The sequence below is a fragment of the Trichechus manatus genome, unplaced genomic scaffold (genome assembly GCF_000243295.1).
Source record: "Trichechus manatus latirostris isolate Lorelei unplaced genomic scaffold, TriManLat1.0 scaffold00115, whole genome shotgun sequence".
Classification (NCBI taxonomy): domain Eukaryota; kingdom Metazoa; phylum Chordata; class Mammalia; order Sirenia; family Trichechidae; genus Trichechus; species Trichechus manatus.
The window spans coordinates 7,578,807-7,602,534 of NW_004444051.1; the positions used below are offsets into that span (position 1 = coordinate 7,578,807).

Below are 23,728 nucleotides of genomic sequence, written 5' to 3' on the forward strand. Positions count from 1 at the left end.
TTTGGAGGTCAGGTAGTGTGAGTCCTCCTATTTTCTTCTTCTTCTTTAGTATTGCTTTACTTATCTGGGGCCTCTTCTCTTTCCATATAAAGTTAATGATTGTTTTTTCCATCTCTTTAAAGAATGTTGTTGGTGTTTCAATTAGGATTGCATTGTATTTGTAGATTGCTCTGGGTAAAATTATCATTTCATAAGGTTGAGTCTACCAACCCATGAAAATTTTATGTTTTTCCACTTATATAGATCTCTTTTGGTTTCTTGCAGTAGTATTTTCTAGTTTTCTTTGTATAGCTCCTTTACATCCTGGTTAGATTTATCCCTAAGTATTTTTTTTGTGTGTGTGTGTATTGTAAATGGTATTGTTTTCCTGATTTCCTTTTTGTCATTCTCTTTACTAGTGTAAAGGAAATCCAATTGATTTTTGCATGTTTATCTTGTATCCTGCTACTCTGTTGAATCCTTCTGTTAGTTCCTGTAGTTTTCTCGTGGAGTCTTTTGGGTTTTCTATGTATAGTATCATAACATCTGCAAATAGAGACAGTTTTACTTTTTCATTACCAATTTGGATGCCCCCTTCTTTTTTTTTTTTTTTTTAATCATAATAGCTAATATTTATTAACCATTTGTAAATCTTTACAACAACCATATACTCCATTTTAGAGATGAGGGATCAGAGACTCAGAGAAGTTTCAGAATACCTATCCAGTTAGGTAGGCTAAGTACACAAAATTTTAAAAGTATCTCAAGTTTTTCAAATACTTGAGTTGATCAGTGTCTTTCAGATCAAGATAAGACCCAAAACTGGGGAAACAATTCCAAGATAAAGCTAAAAGGACATTACACTTTCAGATAAACCAAACCAAAAAACAAATCCGTTGCTAGCGACCCTACAGAATAGAGTAGAACTGCCCCCTAGGGTTTCCAAGGAGCAGTTGGTGGATTCAAACTGCTGACCTTTTGGTTGGCAGCCAAGCTCTTAAGCACTGCGCCAACAGGACTCCATACTTTCAGAATAAAGGGCCACATATAAGGAAAAAAGTCCCTACTAGTATAAATATTTTCGATAAAAAGATAAAAGTAACTTATAACGATAAGTTTCCATCAGTAAGGAAGGATAATAAAAAGAATTAATCATATCTAAGGTATGTAAGGAACCCTGGTGACGTAGCGGTTAAGAGCTCGTCTGTTAATCAACAGGTTGGCAGTTCAAATACATCAGCCACTCCTTAGAAACCCTAGGGGGCAGTTCTACTCTGTCCTACAGGGTCACTGAGTCAGAATCGACACAATGGCAAAGGGTTTGGTTTTTGGTTTGGAAGGTATGTAAATTACTATTTTCCTAGTATGTAATTTTTATTTTAGTAAGTTTTTTTTTTTTTTTTAATATTTGAGTTCCGCCATGTTGTAGACCATGGTCTTCCTTACCCATAAGGTCCTGAAGATTTCAACTACATACAGTATTTTCTACCATGGGGATTACTGGCAATAAAAAAGAGGTACAGTATAGTGGTTTATTTCTTAAAAACTGCCTATGACATCTGTTTCTCATTCTTGCGATATTTTTTCAATATTAAAAAAACAAAAAACAAAAAAATGTTAATAAGCCAAAGCTAATAAAACCAATGGCCCAACTATCTTTCCTAATTAAAAGCTGACAGTACTTGGAGTACTATTTTCAATGAATGGTCAGACCTAACAGTCTGCTTAAAATTATGTCTATTTTATAATTTCCTCAAGTACTAATGCATGCTTAAAGAAACTGACTGTGTGGTATATTTTTCTTGTTCTTTTCCATTCCTTGACATAGACTGTGATGAGTGGTACTATGGCTAACAAGTAGATGCAACCAACACAGATGACTGGAATTAAAAAGCTATAACATGCTAACATATCTAGGCCACACAAAAGGGTCAGGAGGTAAGACCATCAGCATAAATTACCACATTATTACAAAGCATCTAAAGGAACCAGACAAAACCTGCGTGACATACCTCTTTTTTATAAGGAACATATAATGCTGTTTGATTGGATTTCTTCTAATCACATGTATTATTTGGAGAAAAAACACCGCCAGTCTAATACCACATTCTGTTACTTCACCCCCTACCCTGAGAAGCAAAAATGAAATTATGAAAACCTTGGATGTATGCCAGGAGGAGAAATCTGATGAAAGTACTTCGGGGATACTTAGCCTTTCTCCACTTAATGCCCTTAAGTAGAGATTTAAAAAAATTTTTTTCTTAAAAAAAAAAAAAAAGTCATTTTTGTTTTTTCTAATTTCCTAACAAAAATCTGAAAACACAAAGTCATTCACGAAAATAAACCTTCATTATCTACCAAATCCACAGTATTTTCCATCTACAAAAAACAAGAGGTGAAAGAGCAGATCAGTTTCTTGTTAAATAATTAAAATACTGTTTTTTAATCACTACAATAAGAATATCCTAAGAGTATGGGCTCTGAAGTATTCAAAAGAGTCACAAAACACTCCTTACACTTTTCTCACTACTCATAACTCAGAGAACCAGTGTCAAATACTGGAAGAAATGTCTAAATGATAGTCTTTAGCTACTGGGACTGTTGCTGAATAATCAAATCCTCCTTTAATTATACATTTTAAACAATTCAGACAAATCACACATATATCCTATTACCAACATAAACAAAGGCAGTAAGAGGAGTGAATGTTTAAATAAAAGCACATATACTCCTCTGTACATAAAACAAATCTTCTCTAACACCAAGTGTGTCTTCACTCCCCCAAACTACATATATTTTGTAATTGAGACAGTCACTTCAGAGTTATGAGGATAGGTTTTTAAGGGAGAAAGATGCAAACTATTTGTTAGGCATAAAGTCGTTGCCACTGAGTCAATTCTGACTCATAGTGACCCTATAAGACAGAACAGAACTGCCCCATAGGGTTTCCAAGGAGCGGCTGGTGGATTCGAACTGCCGACCTTTTGGTTAGCTGCCGAATGCTTAACCACTGTGCGACCAGGGCTCCTTCGCAAGGCATAGTCCCCTAAAAAGTGATTATGAAAGAAAAACAACAAGAACTGAAATGTACAAGTATGCTGACTAGAAATCTTTCCTACTTTTAAATAAATGAAATAGTGAAAGCATACCTGAAAATTATCTTGGATTTCTCAACCTTATCCCCAAAAACAAGAGTCAAGTATTTTATCGTAATAAGAACAGAACTGTTTTGCGCTTTACTTCCAGTAAGAATCATTGGTAAATGCTATTTATATTTAAATACTATATATAGCTTTGCTTGGACATAAAAATACCCTACTCGTATTATCTTCCTTGGGTCATAAGCTCTGTTGGATGTAACCTGTTCCATGAAAGAACAATCAGGAGGTTTCACCTAACTCTATGGGAAGTATATTCACCACATCCTGCTGTATAAATAGTCCTCATCTGAAGTCAAATTCACATTACCTAATTTTTGCACTTCTCTCCTCAGGAAGCTATTCATAGAACCTAGATTCTCCTTCCATCACACTATTGCCAATAGGAAATACAAGCAACAAAAGGTTTTGCTACATTTTCAAGGGTACTTTTAACATAACATAACTTTCTAGAATGGATAAAGTTAGGCAGTGTGACATGAAAGTCACACAAATCATTTATGGCTGTTACATTTTAATCATTGGATTGTTTTTAGAGGCTTAAAAAAATTGTTTTTGCTATACAAAAGCAACTATGTTTTCCATGAAATATTAGCTGTCATATTAATACAAGGTTTTATCATTAATTATACTGGATTACACTGGAGTTTATGTCTATAAAATGATTGTTAAATATCTAAATTTCCAAGCCATTTCAAAATAAAAATGAAATTTGGTCCTGGTGAGCCTTACATGAATTAAAGATCCATTTTCAAAACAGAAAAAAAAATTAAAAAATATAACCTCAATTTAATACATTTGCAGATAAAACATCCCACATATTTTTTCTTCTTTTTAAAAAAAAAAAAATTAAACTATCAGACATGGGTGAACAGTGCCACCTTTCGTTGTATTGAGGAACTGAGCTTCTAAACTGTAGAAAAATAAAACTATAACAGAATTAAAGGAGGTAGGGCAAGGAATTAAAAAGCCATCAGTTTATAATTTTAAAACATTAAAGCTCAATAAATAAATTATCTATTTGTTAACTTATTAATACTCTCAAGAATGAAAATATTAACTCAGGTTTATATACATTTTCATTTCAACTTCACGAGGTCATTAAGTACTATTCCGTTTTAGACATCAGAAGATGGAGACTCAGAAAATTTTAATGAATGACTCCAAAATCCCTCAGCTACAAACTGATAGTTTTTAAATTCCAACAAATGATTAATCTTTTTATATAATGAGGCAAATCGTATAACTAGCCTGGAGTAAAGCAATGTACACATTTCTATATTGAGGCTAGTTTTTGGAAAATTAGTTTCATTGTTTTTACGTTCTCTGTGTACATTAGGCAAGGAAAAGATCTTTATGTTTAATTTATTACATGAAGAATACAAAAGAATGGTAACTACATTCACATAGCTGTTTATACTTTACAAACTATAAAAACTCTTAATACCAATATGGTATTCTTCCTATACCTACGCTAATGGAAAAAAGGCTTCAATGAAAACTGCAAAGCCTGTTTTTTTTAAAGAAACAAAAAAAAAATCCCGTGTTTACGGCTTGCACATGATTCATACTTTAGCTAAGTCCTCACAAGATAAAAAGCTGCTACAAATGTAATGAAAACAAGCTTCAAATGCAATCCCTATAGCTTCTTTGCCTTAATTTGATCTCATCTTTAGATATCTGTATACCATTTTCAGTGTTTGCCACTTTTACATTTTTTAGTGATTTCCTGAGTGGTTTTATTAGACAATAACATATTTTTTCTAGAACACTTTCACAGTTCCTTTATTTTTGTAAGTTAGCTAACAATTCAGCTCTCACATGGAAAAGAGAAAAAAATTCTCCACCATCTACCATTATTCTTTGCTTCACTTGTTACTCTGAATTCTACTCAAATTGCAATTATCAAGTAGTTTGTTACAGAACAGATTTTAAAATCACAGTTAAAACACAATGATTCTGTCTTAAAATTACAGAGTAACTCAAATAAAAAGAATATCAGAAACAAGGCAAAAGCGAATAAGATGGCAGCCAAAATAGCTACTAAAAACACAAAAGGGTGAGGGCAAAAAAAAGCCAGAGGGACGAGTCATAAATACAACACCTTCTGTGAAACATAACCCCGTGATAAAAATCAATAACTAGGCATTAATTCAGAAGTGCATTTAGTTCATTAATTAGTCTAGCTTCTTGTTCACAATATATTCAAAAGAAAGCACAACATATGACATGAAAATTGGTAAACCTGGCTAGTTCTAAATATGATTTACTGGGAAAGATTGAAATGACATGCTAAGAATAAACTTTTGAAGGATTTAATTTCACCCCAAAGCTCCTTTTTCATCATTAGGAGAGCTGGGTGGTCACCCTCAAGAGTAAGCAGCATTCCAGATCTTCCCTAGAGACTCAATTTCCTTCCTCTATTTCAGAGTGGATGAAAATCTCATTTTGAAGGCCCTTAGTTTTATTTTCTGTCTGCTTTATTCCGAGTAGAAAATGGAAAAGAATGATATAATGCCATGCTCATTCCCACTCTTATACTATGCCCCTGTACCAGTCACTGCAAATAGCTTAACTTTTGAATACAATTAATACTCCAAGATCATTTCCCCCTCTCTGAGGGCACAGGCAGACACACAAACATATAATAACTGTATTATATATAACCATATTTTACTAAGTTTGAAGGAACATCAAAATTGCTAATGCTGAATTCAATCCCTTTCAATTGAAAGCAATTACTGCTTCCAATTTAATAAGAATGGATTAAATTAGATTTCTGATTCAATATAATTTGTAGTGTCCATGTCCAGGAAAGTGATAGTATGAGAATCTTATCTAAGACCTGTCAAGACTAGGCAGACTGGACTTGACAGTCACCAAAATAGGATTCTACTGAAAAACTCAAAGGAATTCACACACACACACACACACACACACACACTCACACTCACACACATATACACTTATTTAACCTTTAGAGTATACTTTAATTTTTAATTCTGCCTTAAAGAGAGAACAAAGAAGTTACTTCCATATATTACATATTCCAAAAATTGCTTTTATTTGTTCACTAATACACTCAAAAAACACCTGTTTTGTGCCAGATACTGTGTTTAATGATGACAAATAACAAGAATGATAATAATACTAAACATACATTGAACACAACATAGATTAACTCATTTAATCTTCACAAAAAACTATGTTGTCACCTTTATTTAATAAATAAGGAAACTGAGGCACAGAGATATTGTCATTTCTCCAAAGTCATATTGCTAATACATGGCAGTAGCTGGTTTTATAATCTGGCTTAATATTAATAGCTGGCTACAGTCTGTTCTTAATCACTAAGCAACTGAGTCTCTGAGATGTCAGAGGTAAAGACGAATTATTGAGAAGCAACTCACCCACCATGGGAGAGAAAATGTAAAATAGATAAATTACTCTGAGATAGGAAATAGCTGTGGTATCAATACTCTCTGCCTTAAGCCAGAGGAAATATGCTGAATGGCAGCAGTATAAGTAGAGTTGCATCTTACACAAGGGCTTAGGATCGAAAACGAGCATATTAGGTGAAAATCACGTAGAGTCACAATTATCACAAAAAAGGCTCTTAAATCACCCATAAATATGATATATGTGGATTTACAAATATTCTTAAAAATTCTTAAATTTGAGAATCAACAAGCTACAATAAAGGAAGGACCAAATGCCTGGGCAGCCAGCAAATGCCTGAGCATTCAAATCATTTCCCTTTTAAATTAACCATCGAACACATGTTGGTAAACTGGGGATGGGTGGGAAATTTTAAAGTGTAGTAGTTTATTCTGTTGTACTATTAAGCCTCTTTAACCTTAATACAAGATAATAGTTAATTTGAGGATTAATGAACTACTCAAGTCACTTAAGTGAAGGTTCATTTTTAAGTAAATGGGAAAGCAATGGTAAACGTAACAACTGTTTAACCTCAGATTCAAACATTCCCACCCTAATATGCTCCCACAGACAAAGAGAACATGACCAGATTCTAGGCCAATCAGAGTGAGGGCAACAGAGCAACGTAGAGCAATGAATGAATAATGTCACATTCTGCTCTCCAGCATACATATTGCAGGCTGATACCAGCACAGGATCACGCTGCCTCTGAAAAGGTCCATTTGCCAAAGTCTTACATAAAGATTGCTTTAAAAGTTTAGAAAAATCAATAAATCAGAATAAACTAAAGTGTTAACTAATTTAATGACTTCTAATAATTGTAATAGAATATTTGTAACATGAAATTAACTTTTCATATACAGTATACGCAGTGATCATCAAACGTAATACTGCCACCTATTGTCCAAGAGCTAAAAATACATCATGTTTTAATCCAAGTCCACTATCGAAATTGAAGGCCAAAAAGAGCTAACACTATTCTACTATGTTCCACTGTTAACATTTCACGAAAGTTCTTTTTCCCCAAAATAAAAAAATATGTATTAAAAAATCTTTAAATAAAGCTTTCGTGGTAATATGTGATCTGTCCATTTTCTTAAAAAAAGAAAATTAAAACTTAAACATTGGCTATTTCTAAATAAATTATCCAAAACAGATGCTTTACAAAGTCTTAAAGAGTACCCTGGTATTTGAACCACTAAGCAATTAAGCAAATGTCGAATTTCAGAAAATCTATGAATATATGTTGATTTCTCTCATAAAAATTCTAAAATATTAAAAACAAATTATTTTCAGTTGTTCCATACCAGAATGCCAGCAATTTTGAAAGGATTAGGCATCTTAAGACACCTTAGCACCACATAGAAGCTCATTCACAAAAATTAATCCAATTGTATGTGAACTGATGTATTATTATTTACATGATACAAGAAGTGCAGAGTTTAAGGGACCAAGTCAGGCCAAAGTTGAACAGGCTGAAAAATGATCTTCACAAACAAAAGGCAATGAAAAAGATAAAAGTTTCCCCGATCTTTACTAAGAAGAAAATTATGAAAAAGAGTTTAAAACTTTATCCAAATAATTAATTACCATGTGATTATTAAAGATGCTAAAACTGGAGGTTTAGGGTCATAGTTTCATGGAACATCCCAGTCAATTGTCCTAATATTGTGTTTAGTGCCTCTGTTCTACCTCCTAGGTTGTGGTCACCCTGAAGAGTAAGCAGCATTCCCGTCCCTGGGGTCTTATAAAAGCTTGCAAGTTGCCATCCAAGGTACAATAACTGGTCTCTATTCATGTGGAAACCCTGATGGTACAGTGGTTAAGAGCTATGGCTGCTAACCAAAAGGTCAGCAGTTCAAATGTACCAGGTGCTCCTTGGAAACCCTATGGGGCAGTTCTACCCTGTCCTATAGGGTTGCTATGAATTGGAATTGACTCAACGGCAATGGGTTTGGTTTTTTTTTGGTTTATTCACCCGAAGCAACAGAGGAAGAAGACTCAGGAATAGAAGAAGGAAATGGAATGCATGGCTAACTGCCTCCTTTGCCATAAGACCAGAAGAACTGGATGGTGCTCGGCTAACATTACTGAATGTTTTCATCAAAGATTCTATACATGAATCCTAATCAAAAACGGTGGCGGGGGGAGGAGATGCAGAATAAGAGTTTCAAATTCTCATGGAATCTAGAATCTCTGGAGCCATTCAGGTTGGATGAAGTCCTGAAACTACTGCCTGGAGAAAATATTTAAACCTTAAACTAAAAATATCCCCTGAAGTCTTTAAACCAAACAACAGTTTAGCTTAATTAGTAAAGAATCTCTTCGTTGAGCATTGCGCTCTTTTAAAGAACCATCTATATGGGATCAAACTGATAACAACTTGAAAGATTAGACAGGAAACTTGGGGGGCAGTGAGTTTATGTTAATGGGGGGATATAACTGAAACAAGGAGGGTAAGAATGGTTGTACAACTTGAAGCTCGTAATCAGTGTCACTGAACTGTACCTGTAGAAGTTGCTGAATCGGTGTATGTTCTACTGTGTATACTCTCAACAACAATAAAAAGTGAATTTTAAAAAATGCTAAAACTTTTACTGGGCATTCACTTTGGATATACCAAGCCAGGAAAAATTAACCTATCTCTTGGAAGCAAAATAGTTTAAAATTCACAGGAGTGAATTAGATTCTCTCTTTACCCCTTTAAAGGAAAAGATTCTAATCAACCATGCAAGTTCTCGTTCAAACAATAAGGAAAATATTGCTTGGGATTAAGAAAGAAAAAAAAAGTTGGCACTATTTAATTTGTATAAATAACAACAAATTAATACAAAATCAGATCTAGTGCCACTTAGCAGTCTGTTGCTTCAACCACATTTCATATCATGCCCCCCCCAAAAAAAAATCCTGAGCCAACGAAAAGAAAAATAGCAGAAGGAAAATATTGTCATGTTCAATTTAAAGATGAAAAAAGGTACAGATTAGAAAAATCAGCAATGAGTCATCCATGAATACAGACACACACACGAAAAACACGTCCTAATTAATTCTTACATTGGTATTCTTTGGTTTTATTTAGCAAAATCAAGTGTGTTCTCTGCAATTTCCACTTTAAAAAACATTTTTGCCCCCCTATTGCTGCTCATCTTCCAAAACTTCAGCCACCATATTTCTCTGTCACCATTCTCAATCTACTTTCTTCAAGAACAAAAGATGGTGTGAAGAGTGATCTTCTTTACTCAGTTCCTTCTGAGATCACAAAGGGGTTTTTTCCTGGTTAAGGCTATCCACTCCAGAACTCCAACTGCTGTTGTTGTTAGATGCTGAGTGACCCTACGTACAATAGAACGAAACACTGCCTGGTCCTGAGCCATCCTCACAATCATTGTTATGCCTGAGCCCATTGCTGCAGCCACTGTGTCAATCCATCTCGTTGAGAGTCCTCCTCTCTTTTGCTGACCCTCTACTTTACAAAGCATGATGTCCTTCTCCAGGGACTGGTTCCTCCTGATAACACGTCCAAAGTATGTGAGACAAAGTTTCACCATCCTTGCCTCTAAGGAGTATTCTGGCTGTACTTCTTCCAAGACAGATTTCTTCACTCTTTCGCTAATCCATGGTATATTCAATATTCTTCAACACCATAATTCAAAGGCATCAATTCTTCTTTGGTCTTCCTTATTCATTGTCCAGTTTTCACATGCATATGAAGCGAATGAAAAGACCATGGCTTGGGTCAAGTGCACCTTAATCCTAAAAGTGACATCTATTTTTCACACTCTAAAGAGGTATTTTGCAGCAGATTTGCCCAATGCAACACATCGTTTGATTTCTTGACTGCTGCTTCCACGGTCATCGATTGCAGACCCAAGTAAAATGAAATATTTGACAACTTCAATCTTTTCTCCGTTTATCATGATGTCACTTATTGGTCTACTAGTGAGGATTTTTCTTTTATGTTGAGGTGCAATCCATACTGAAGGCTGTAGTCCTTGATCTTCACCAGGAAGTGCTTCAAGTCCTCTTCACTTTCAGCAAGCAAAGGTTGTTTCATCTAAATCATGCAGGTTGTTAATGAGTCTTCCTCCAATCCTGATGCCCTGTTCTTCTTCATATAGCCCAGCTTCTCGGATTATTTACTCAGCATACAGACTGAAGAAGTATGATGAAAGGATACAACCCGGATGCACACTTTCCCTGACTTTAAACCATGCAGTATCCCCTTGTTCTATCCGAACGACTGCCTCTTGGTCTATGTACAGATTCCTCATGAGCACAATTAAGTGTTCTGGAATTCCATTCTTTGCAATGTCATCCATAATTTGTTATGATCCACACAATCGAATGCCTTTGCATAGTCAATAAAACACAGGTAAACATCTTTCTGGTGTTCTCTGCTTTCAGCCAGGATCTATCTGACATCAGCAATGATATCCCTTGTTCCATGCCCTCTTCTGAATCTGGCCTGAATTTCTGGCATTTCCCTGTCAATGCACTGCTGCAACCACTTTTGAATTATCTTCAGCAAATTTGACTTGCATGTGGTATTAATGATACTGTTTGATAATTTCCACATTCTGTTGGATCACCTTTCTTTGGAGTAGGCATAAATATGGATCTCTTCCAGTTGGTTGGCCAGGTAGCTGTCTTTCAAATTTCTTGGCATAGACAAGTGAGCACTTCCAGCACTGCATCTCTTTGTTGAAACATCTCAATTGGTAATTCCGTCAATTCCTGAAGCCTTGTTTTTCGCCAATGCCTTCAGTGGAGCTTGGACTTCTTCCCTCCGTACCATCAGTTCTTGATCATATGCTACCTCCTGAAATGACTGAATGTCAACCAATTCTTTTTGGTACAGTGACTCTGTGTATTCCTTCAACCTCTTTTGATGCTTCCTTCGTCATTCAGCATTTTGCCCATAGAATCCTTCACTACTGCCAACTTCAGGATTCCCAAATACCATTCATCTGTAACACAGGTCTGGTGAAAAGAGGCTTTCTGGTTCAGACATTTACTATTTCAATCTCAATTCTTTATTATGTACATTATAGTGCAATGGTGGCGTAGTGGTTAAGAGCTACGGATGCTAACCAAAAGGTCAACAGTTCAAATCTACCAGGTGCTCCTTGGAAACTGTATGCGGCAGTTCTACTCCATCCTATAGGGTCGATATGAGTCAGAATCAACTCAATGACGAGTTTTATTTTTTGGTTTGGTATAGTGCAATGTGCCTAAAAGTCTCACTTTACATTTAGATATCTCCAAGTTACTATCTCTCCCAAATCCTGACATTGTGAGTTTTTTTGTTTTTGTTTTCTGGGCACATAAGAGGCAAAGAAGTTAACAAACCTCTCTAAGACTTCTTTCTCATTCCTTTAAAGTTGAGTCCCTTGGAGGGACTTGACTGAAAGTAAGGAGCTCAGTTATCCAATGACAATTGTCATTTCTGCCACAATTGCTGATTTACTTTTATTTTGTTGGGGGTCCCATCCAGAATAAATGTCTACTTCTACTACTCCTGTGCCATCAGGCCCTCATACAAAGCTAGTTTAGAATACAACTACCAACTTTTTACACGAAATGGTGGTGGCAAAAATGTCTAGCAAAAGGTTAAGACTTATGAAGAATATTCTTAGTAGTTCACGTAAATATCCTAATACAAGAATATTTTCACAGTAACCAGAGGGAGAAGAAAAGTGAGAGTAAATTACTGGCAAGTTAAGGAAGTACTTTTAAGTAACTATCTTAAGACCACAATTTTCCAGCACATAGGATATATAAAAAGTAAAAGCTTGTAAAATTAGCCTGAAATGTCCACATGAGGACATTTTATGGAACAGCAAAGATACAGTTCCTATTCTAATATATGAAGGGCTTTGTTTCTCCTTATATAATCCTGTCTTTAACTTCTGAGCCTTAGAAGAATGCTAGAAATCAACTATATCTGTAAACTGATGGTCACCCCATAGACTTTGTAAATGATTAGAGTAGAATTTATCTTCACTGTAATTCCAGATGGACTTCAGAACCTTAAAATAAAAGGCATTGCCCTTTGGCTACAGAACAAAGATTTCTGCACAGTAACTGGGCTACATTAAGAAAATTGCTCTATTCAACACATAAAGACCTCATTGTTACTAATATGTATATCAATATTATATGTATTACTACTAATACATATAATTTTAAGTAAGAAAACCTAAACGTCAGAATATTTTTAAGAATTTTTTTTTAAAGTCTAGGTTAACAATCTTTGTTCTGCCTTTACTTTCAGATAAAAGCTATGTAAAGTTAGCAACTGACATGAAGGTGTTTTACAAACCATAGACATTACATAAATTAAATAATCATAGTGATGGTTAAGGACCAAGAAAACTAAATTAACTGAAAGGTTGGACATTCAAGTCTATCCACAGGTGCCTTGGAAGGAAGGCCTGGCAATCTACTTTCAAAAAATTCAGTCACTGAGAAACATGGGGTCACCATGAGTCAGAGCTGACTCAATGCCACCTGATTTATGTGGAAAACAAGTTAGCCTTGTACCAAGAGAGTTGGTGATTCTCTCTCTGAATTACATTAGAGGTACAAGAAGGATACAAAAATCAAACAGTGTTTATGTTCCACTAAGTAATAATTTTATATTTATGATTAAGGAGGTGGGACTGAACCAGAAAGCTCTCGGGTGACATTGTTATCTATAACTAAAGAAGCTCAACTTGGAACTCTCAACTCAGCACTGGAATAATAAACTGGGCATGCTCCTGTGCTGTGGGTTCCAGTGCTATGTATCCCTGCCCCCCTCCTCTGAAAAAAAAAAAAAAAAAAAAAAGGCAGGCTTCTAACTAAGGTCAAAAAAACACTTAAGAGGGAAGAAATATCAAAATGTTGGGAAACAAAAACTAAGAAAAGCATTAATATTATGAAATATTCATACTGAACTGCCTTTAAAACATCAACTCTGAGACTGCATAACACAGTATAACGCCAAGAGCAGAGGCTGTGCTAACAGACAACTCTGTATCTCAATGTCAACTCCAGTACTCATTAGCTGTGTGCTGCAGTGGAGGTCAGGTTCCTTCCTTCTCCCAGTGTCAATCTGCTCTTCTTAAAAATCTGAGGTAACCTCATGCCACAAGTCGTTCATTTTATCCTTGCCAGAACTTAGTGAAATGCCTTACACCCAGTAGGCTCTCAACCAACATCAGCTCCTCCCCTAAAAATGTGTACAAAAATTCTGATTTCTTTTAGAACTAGCCTACACAAAATATTGTGTCACCTGAGAAGCTAAAGTCTACTGCCTTTTCAGCTTCCCATTAAGAATTAAATCTACTCTCTTGTTATATACCCACTCCTCACCAACATGGTTGGGTTCCAAAGACCAGGTCGCTACGCAAAAATCAGCATTATGCGAAAATGAAGAATGACCACATAAGATCACAAAATGGATGATGACTGCATTATTACTTAACTGACAAATTACATCATTACATACTGCCAAACAACTGAGAACCATGTTCCAGTCAAGCTGACACATAACCATCACAACCAGCGTTACTCTCACCTCAACCTTGGCGTTCGTTACTGCCAAACCTACATCGTTAATGCATAAGATAGTCAGATTGTGCATTTTTTATTATTGTCATAAATGTGAAATGTCAGATAACAAGACAGTTGATAAGTGAGGAGTAGGTGTATTGGTAAACTCAAGAAATTAATGTGAAATGTCATAAAGATAAGAAAGCAGGCAAAGTGGTTTTGAGGTTGTTTAAGAAACTTTATGTGTACTCATACTTTATGTATAACAAGTGCGTTTTCCCTAAATCCAAATCCAGACACAAAAGTGTAGCTTTAATGTCCTTCAAATTCTACTGACCACTAGTGTGGACCTGAATTAATTTCATATACAAACATAACTAATACAGCCCACTGACCTCAGTTTTAAAAATCAAAGCTACTTCAAATTAATTGGTCCAATCCAAGAAATATGCTATACAGCTTAGATTAGTCATTTAACAATAACAATATCTCCTATACCAAATAAACTAATGTTTCTACAAAAAAAACCAAAACCAAACCCGTTGCTGTCAAGTCAATTCCGACTCACAGAGACCCTATAGGGCAGAGCAGAACTGCCCCATAAGGTTTCCAAGGAGTGGCTGGTAGATTCAAACTGCCGACATTTTGGTTAGCAGCCAAACCCTTAACCACTGTGCCACCAGGGCCCCATGTTTCTACAAAGAGATACTAATTTTCTTAACTCAAACATAAAATGCTATATTCTGACTTAACATCATCACAAAGCATTTCTAAAATACAAATTCTGAACGCTTTTTTAATAAAGCAAGTCCTACTTCCCCTGAACTGTAAAAAATTAAAACACAGAATACATTAAGAACTTGACGATTTATTAAAATAACTTCTAAGCTTTAACATACAATATGAAAGCCTTTGTCAAAAAAACAACAAATTTCTAGTCTCCTGGAATCCATGTCTTCTTCATTTTTATATCCTCACATCTCTTAGCACTATACCCTGTAACACATATCATATTCACAAAATATTTGCTGAATGAATAAACTATATATAAATATACAAAGAAACTGTAACAACCTATTTTATATCAAATATGCATTTAAATGAAAATATTTTAGTTCTATATTTGATTATACTATAACCATTACATAATATATCTAAATTATATTATAAATTATTAAGCAGTAAGAATTTTTATAAATGTCCACTATTCCAAAACAACAAAACTACTAGCATAGGTAATACAGCAATCACTCATATCATTTCCCATTGCCATCAAGTCGATTTCGACTCATAGCGACCCTACAGGACAGAGTAGAACTACCCAATAGGGTTTCCAAGGAGTGGCTGGTGGATTCAAACTGCCAACCTTTCAGATAGCAGCCAAGCTCTTAACCACTGCACCACCAGGGCTCCACATATCATATATCTAATCTAAATATAAGATCTGTATAGATATACTTCTTAAATGTTTTATAGTAAGAAGCTAATATTGTTTCTATTTCCTGGGCCTACAGCACCTAGACAGGTAAGAAACGTGTCCCACAATCTGCTGCATGCACACCAGACTAGAATTAAAAACTGAGTATGAATTGCTAAAGTAGGAATAATCAATAGTTTATAAAATTAATTAAAAATGTATGAAAGTAATTCAAGCATATAAAAGTAAAACACTACATTAATAATAAAAATAAATTTTATATTTTAGTGATTACTTCCCTAATTCTTCCTTTTTATTACTCCCAAATAAGAAACCAAAGTATGTATAACAAAACTTAATGTTCATTTGTAACCACATCATGACTATTATTTTATATAAAAGAATACTGTTAAAAGTCTAAACACAAACTGTTCATGGACTAAAATTAAAATTAAATGTGTTAGATATTAAATATCACTTAGAAAAAGTTAAGCTCTGACTTTTATTTTTTACCGTTTTAGGAAATTATCTTAAAGGCTATTTTCTTAATACGTAAACTGAACCATGAGAATGTATTAAGGCAAGTGCAGGCTAAATCATACTAAAAATCAGTAATTAATACAGAGAAGTAATTCTGAGTGATACACAGACTGTTGAGTAACACTCAAAACACATTTTGAGTGTTTTTAACCTAAAGAAAAAAATTTTAAAACTGATCTTGCTGCATAAAGAATGTTGTTGCTGTCGTTGTTGTTAGTTGCCACTGATAATTGATCAAAAACGTAGAATTAATGACAATGGTACAAAAGGAATAAAGAAACAATAGTATGAAAGGAATAAGTTTCCAATCCTACTTGATCCCTACCTGTAATCTTGTAGCTAGAATGTGACAAATACACATGCAAAGGCAACCATAAGGTAATAGAATCATGGTCAAGAGCATTGTTTTAGGGACATAATGATTTAAGGTAAGATATGACCTCTCCTTTTCTCATCTGTAAATTAGGGATACCAGTATTTCCTCATACCACAAGACAGCATATGTAAAGCACTGGGTCAGTGCCTGTCACAAAGCATTCAAATTATAGTTATTTTATATCTATATGCATATACACATATGTATTAAATACACACAGATATACAGAAATAGAGACGTATGCGTGTGTATGTGTGTGTCTGCCTGCCTTGAAGCACTGACACCTCACTTAGCAATGAGCACACCTACTGCCCAGATCTGTTTCTAAACATCATTCTCCTAACGGAAGAATCAGCGCCCCATAGAAAAATGGTTGCTTCCAAGGCTGCAGCAGGAAAAATGTAAGATGAGCTTAGAACATCTTGTGATGCTAGCAAATCAAAAGGTGCTCAAGACAAGATGAGGGCACGATGAAAAGACACAGGAGCCAACCTGTATGAGCTCCTAATGGCCAAAGGTGGGACACTTTGAGCAACAAAATAAATAATGATGGTACTAGATTATAACCCATATAATAAAACTAATATTCATGAGTTCATACTGACATAAATAAGTAAAATGGGAGAGAAACGACAGTGTTCTCTTACACAAGAATTCTAACTAATAAGTGTAGATACAAAGAAAACAGGAAATCTCCATTAAGCAAACACAACAGTAATAACTGTTGCAGACAAAATCCACCAACAAGATATTAAAATTGGTAGGTGAAAGGTTGAGGAGAAACACAGTATTTATTAGTTACAATGAGAAAAAAAGTAACTTTATTAGGGAGAAACCTGGCCAACAAGGTTAATCAGTAATAAGACATATTGACCTCATGAACCCCCTGATATTATGCAGTGAGAACACAGTATCATTGCTGTGGTTTTCTTTCCAAAAATGCCTAACTTCATTCTAATTGGAAAACATCAGACAAATCCAAACTAAGGGACATTCCACAAAATAACTAAAAAGCTTTCTTCAAAAGTGTCAAGGTCATAAAAGACAAGAAAAAAAACTGAGGTACTGTCATAGGTTGGAGGAGACTTAGGAGACATGACAACTATATGTAACATGGGATCCTAGATTGGATCTGGAACAGAAAAAGGACATCAGTGGGAAAACTAGTAAAATTCAAATAAAATCTGCAGTTTAGTTTTTTGTTCTGATGTACTGCACTAACATTAATTTCCTGGTTTATTAATTATACTATAATCATGTAAGATGTTGACATTAGGGGAAACTGACTGAACAGTATACTGGAATTCTCTGTACTATTTTTACTACTCTTCTTTAAGTCTAAACTTACTTCAAAATAAAAAGGGTTTCAAACTTTTTAAAAAATATGGTATTCATACTTACCTAACCATTAAGCTATCATAAAGTTACGCTAAAACATTTAATTGCTGAAACTAGACTGGATATCCCTAACAAAGTTAACCCTGAAAAATTTAATCAGTCCAATATATTACATATCTCATTACCTGTAATTTTATATCCATAAGCAGCAAGCTGTCCAGCCATATATTCTCCATCTGAATTATTATGAGAACAACCCCATGTTCGTATCCAAATTTTCTGTATGCCTGGAATAGTGCTATTAAACAACCATTACCAAAAAAAAAAAAAAAAAAAAGTGAGTCTCATTAAATCATTTTAAAAATAAAAACCACTAGATGATTTCAGGGCACATTAAGCAAAAAACAAACTCACTGCAATCCATTCACAAGCTATTCAATAAATGCACCAACTTAATCTATAAATCGATTGTTAGAAGTCTAAAATCAAGATAAATAACCACAGAAATGTAAGTAAAGACTCCCTATATTTAAAAAAAAAAAAAGAAAAACGTTTCTTTTTGCCAAATCATATTTTAAATTCAGTACTACTAAAATACTACCAGTAAGATCAAGTCCTGGAAAGGAACATACAAATAATGATAGCAGAAGAAATGGTTCTAGCAGCAATAACAAATAAAGAAAAAAAAAAATTAAGTTCTCCTCTTCAGAAACAGACTCCTATATACCAGTAGCAGTCTTTGCCTACTTTATAACTTACAGATGCAAATAACTGAATCCAAATGAAAAACTATCACCCTAAGCCTTCACATTATTAAAAGTACTCCATATAGAAAAATAAAGTTCTAAAAATATAATACTTTTAGGAGATTAAAAAAACTTTCAACTTGGACTGCCCTAATATATTTAGTAAACAGAAATTACCTAAAGGACATGTTCAGGACAAATTTGATAAATTTCAATCGTTAAAATATAAGCAAATTTTAAATTCATAGTTTTAAAAACGTAATGTTCTAAGTAAAATAATCAAGTGTATTAAAACTTTCAACAATATACTAAACAAACGAACGTAGGCTTATTAAAACTATACAAGTGCACAGTCTTTCTGGCTAGGTCATATTAGAATTTCACTGACCTGAAGATCTACTGTGGCAGTGCAAACAGGCCAATAATTTAGTTGTACCCATTGCCTTGTCCGTAGTAGCTGATCCAACATTTGTTGATTGACTAACAAATATTAAATGTTCATAAAACCACTGCCTCGTAAGAATCACAAATTCCACTAAAAATGTTAACTTGGAAGTAACACAGAATTACACAACAACTACAGTAATATCAGAGAAATCATGAGGGTATATCTTTGTGCTAAATACTATCTCTAGGCTCTGCCTTTAAGGAACGTTTAATTTGGTATCTTTTTCTTTTTGGCCAATTATCTCACCAAATTTAAAACCATTCAAAATAGGAACAAATCTATGTTATTTCCTACCAGAAGTTCAAAGATTTAGAAAGGAGACATTATGTATATCACATAGACCAGCAGTGCCAGCTTCTCCTCTGGCATTCAACTGAGCATAATGTCAATGAGAAAAGCTTACCTATCACTTGGTGGACTGTTTTCCTCTTGCAAATACTTTCGGGTATTTCGGTTTCGCACCTTTGGAACAACATGCTTTCTGGCAAAAAGCCTATCTTGTGGCTTGGAATCATCCTGTGTCATGATATCTTCTATGTCTTCCAGTACTGTATCACAGGATGCAGAAGGCATCTTCTCTATCACATAAAAAAAAGTTACAAATAATACAAGATTGAGTCCCTCGGAAAACATCACCTATGAAACAGGTATATTTCTCATCAGAAATCATGGAGGGCAGAAGGAAGTGGCACACTTTTCAAGTGCTTAAATAAAAACTATCAACCCAAAATCTTCTACCGAGAGAAAATTTCCTTTGGGACTAAAGGGGAAATCAACATATTCTCAAATGACAAAAACTAAAAATTTTTCACCAGCAGACTTATCCTCAAACAATAGTTAAAGAAAGTTCTCCAAACAGAAAGGAAACAATAAAATGAGGAATTCGGGACATCAGGAAGAAAGAAAGAACATGGTAAACTAAGTATGAGTAAGTTAAATACACTTGCCTTCTCTTGTTTACTTTTCTAAACATGTTTAATGGTTGAAGCCAAAATTATAACACTGCCTGATGTGGTTCTAAATGTACACAGAAGAAATATTTAAGACAATTATATTACAAATAGAGGAGGGTAAGGGGACATGAACAGAGAGAAGGTTTCTATACTTCACTAGGAATGGTAAAATGATGACACCAGTAAACTGAGATTACTAATAATACCTAGAGTAACCACTAAAAAAGCTGTAGATGATATATTCCAAAAACACTACAGATAAACCAAAATGGAAGTCTAGAAAATGTTCAAGTAATCCACAAGAAGGCAGGAAAAAGAAAACAAAGAAACTAAAACAAGAACAAACAGAAAATAAAAAATAAAATTGCAGGCTTAAGCCCTAACATATCAATAATTACACTAAATGAAAATGGTCTAAATATACAAATTAAATAATAGAGACTGCCAAAGTTAAAAACCATGACCCAACTATATACTGTCAACAAGAAACTCACTTCAAATATAACAAGTTGAAAATAAAAGACTGGAAAAAGATATATCATGCAAATATTAATCAAAGGAAACCAGGAGTGGCTGTGTTAATATCAGATAAAGTAGACTTCACAGTAAAGAAAATTACCAGAGAACATTATGTAATAACAAAAGAGTTACTCTACCAAGAAGACATACCCGCTGCCATTGTGCAGATTCCAACTCAAAGCGACGCTACAGGACAGAGTAGAACTGCCCCAAAAGGTTTCCAAGGAGCAGCTGGTGGATTTAAACTGCCAACCTTTTGGTTAGCAGCCGTAGTTTTTAACCACTGCACCACCAGGGCACCATAGGAAGCCTAAATGTGTATGCACCCAACCACATAGCTGCAAAATACGTGCAGCAAAAACTGATAAAACTGAAAGGAAAAAATTACACAAATTCACAACTATAGTTGGAGACTTCAACAACTCCCTAACAACAACTGATAGCACTAGACAGAAAATCAACAAAGATACAGAACTCAATAACACCATCATCTAACTAAATCTAATCAACATTTATAGAACACTCCACCTAACAATAGAATACACATTCTTCTTAAGTGCTCAGGGAACAATATATTGTTATGGATTGATTGTGTCCCCCAAAATTGTGTGTCAACTTGGCTAGGTCATGATTCCTATTATTGGTGTGGTTGTCCACCATTTTGTGATGTGATGTGATAACCCTATGTGCTGTAAGTCCTAACCTCTATGATGTTAATGAGGCAGGATTAGAGGCAGTTATGTTAATGAGGCAGGACTCAATCTACAGGATTTGGTTGTATCTTGAGTCAATCTCTTTTGAGAAAAGAAAGAATCAAGCAGAGAGGAGACGGACCTCATGCCACCAAGAATGAAGAATTAGGAGGGAAGCATGTCCCTTGGACAAGGGCACCTTGCACTGAGAAGCTCCTAGACCAGAGGAAGATTGATGACAAGGACCTTCCCCCAGAGCTGACAAAGAGGGAAAGTCTTCCCCTGGAGCTGGCACCCTGAATTTGGACTTCCAGCCTCCCAGACTGTGAGAGAATAAATTTCTATTTGTTAAAGTCATCCACTTGTGGTATTTCTGTTATAGCAGCACTAGATAACTAAGACAAATATCAACACAGACCATAAAAAAAGACCTCAATAAATTTAAAACAGTTGAAATCATACACAGTGTAGTCTCAAACAACAATGAAACCACACTAGAAATCACTAAGGGAAGAGGAAAAACTCCAAAAAGTTGGAGCTAAACAAAACCAAAAACTCACTGCTGTCAAGTCAATTCTGACTCACAGCAACCCTGCAGGACAGAGCAGAACTGCTCCATAGGGTTTCCAAGGCTGTAATCTTTACGGGAGCAGACTGCCACATCTTTCTCTCGCAGAGTGGCTGGTGGGTTCGAACCACCAACCTTTCAGTTAGTAGCCGAACACTTAACCACCACACCACCAGGTCTCCTTTTAGCTAAACAACACACTTCTAAATAATCTACAGTTCAAAGATGAAGTTTTCAAGGGAAATAAAAACACACTGAACTGAAAAAAAATAAAAGTACAACATATAAAAATTTATGGGACACAGCTAAAGCAGTGCTAGGAGGGACGTTTATAGGACTAAATTTATACATTAGAAAAGAGGACAACTCTCAAATAATTCATGCTCTTACCTCAAGAACCTATAGAAGAAAGATCAAGTAATCCCAAAGTAACCAGAAGCAAAAATTGATGAAAATAAGAACAGAAAAATCAATGAAACAAAAAGCTCACTTTTTTGAAACCAGAAGAAAAAAACAATGAAAATAACAGAAAAATTAATGAAACAAAGAGAAACAGCTAGTTCTTTGAAAAGCTCACTAAAACTGACATAGTTCCAGTAAGACTAACAAAGAAAAAAAGAGAGCAGACACAGATCACCAACATTATGAATGAAATAAGACATCACTACAGACCCTGCAGACATCAAAAAAATAAGGGAATACTTTGAACAACTCTACACACACAAATTTGACAATTTAGATAAAACTGATCAATTCCTTGAACACAAACTACCACAACTCAACCAATATGAAACAGATAATTTGAATAGCTCTGTAACTATCAGGGAGATTGAACCTGAAATTTAAAAATTCCCCTTCCAAAAAAAGAAAGTAATCTCCAGGCCCAGACTGTTTCATTAGAGAATTCTACAAGATGTGTAAAAAATAATTAATACCGTATAAACTAAATGCAAACCCGCTGCCTTCAAGTCGATTTCGACTCATAGCAACCCTAAAGGACAGAGTAGAACTGCCCTATAGGGTTTCCAAGAAGTGGCTGGTTGATTCAAACTGCCAACCTTTTGATTAGCAGCCAAACTCTTAACCACCATGCCACCAGGAAAGCATGAAACAAAAAACTCTGGATATGCAGCCTGCCACCAATTTCTTTCTTATCTAATTTGAACTGTGCAGTAGCTAATCATATTTTAGCACTTTTTTGCCATCACAGCATTTCATGAAATTATACCATTACAATGTTTTTCTCAGAGGCAAAATTAACATGAGTGACAGTTTATAACTGACATATTTCTTTTTATTCTAGTGCCACTGGAATTAAATTGTTACAAATAAACAATTTTATTTGTAAAAAAAAAAAAGAACAGCAATTCTATACAATCTCTTCAAGAAAGCAGAAAAGGAGAGAACACTTCCCAATTCATTTTTATGAAGCTACTATCATCTGATATCAACCAAAAGACAGAACATAAAAAGAAAACTACAGACTAATATCCTTAGTGTATATAGACATAAAACTCTTTAACAAAATATTAGCAGAATTCAGCAACATATAAAATGAGTTACACCAAATGAACAGGTGGACTTTATTTCAAGGTTAAAGGCTGATTTGATATTTGAAAATCAATGTAATCCATCACATAAACAAGCTAAAGAAAAATCACATGATCATATCAATTGATGCAGAAAAAGTATCTGACAAAAATTAACAGCCATTCATGATTACAAACTCTCAAAAAAATAAAATAGGAATAGGGAGAACTCCCTCAATTTGCTAACAAGCATCTACAAAAAAACCTACAGCCAACATTGTACTTAATGGTAAAAGACTGAATGATTTCCCCCTAAGATTGGGAACAAGACAACAATGTCTGCTCTCACTATTTTTATTCAACATAGTGCTGGAAGTTCTAACTAGCACAACAAGGCAAGAAAAGAAAATGCACACAGACTAGAAAGAAATAAAACTGTCCCTGTTTGCAAATGACATCATCATACACGCAGAAAATCCCCAAGCAATCTA

General features: G+C 34.7%; 1 protein-coding gene across 8 annotated transcripts in view; it reads right to left on the reverse strand.

Annotated features, from left to right (window-relative positions):
* CDKAL1 (CDK5 regulatory subunit associated protein 1 like 1) overlaps window positions 1-23,728 on the reverse strand; it is a 926,518-nt gene that overhangs the window by 883,134 nt on the left and 19,656 nt on the right. For 4 of the 8 annotated variants that reach the window (XM_023738352.1, XM_023738353.1, XM_004383995.3 and 1 more), the window contains exons 3-4: window positions 19,380-19,554; window positions 17,968-18,080 (exon numbers count right to left, since the gene is read on the reverse strand). In XM_023738352.1, coding sequence (XP_023594120.1) covers window positions 17,968-18,080; window positions 19,380-19,549 — 283 coding nt within the window. In that variant the 5' untranslated portion in view covers window positions 19,550-19,554. The remainder of the gene's footprint in view (window positions 1-17,967; window positions 18,081-19,379; window positions 19,555-23,728) is intronic. The other 4 variants (XM_023738358.1, XM_023738357.1, XM_023738356.1 and 1 more) reach the window with 1 other exon arrangement.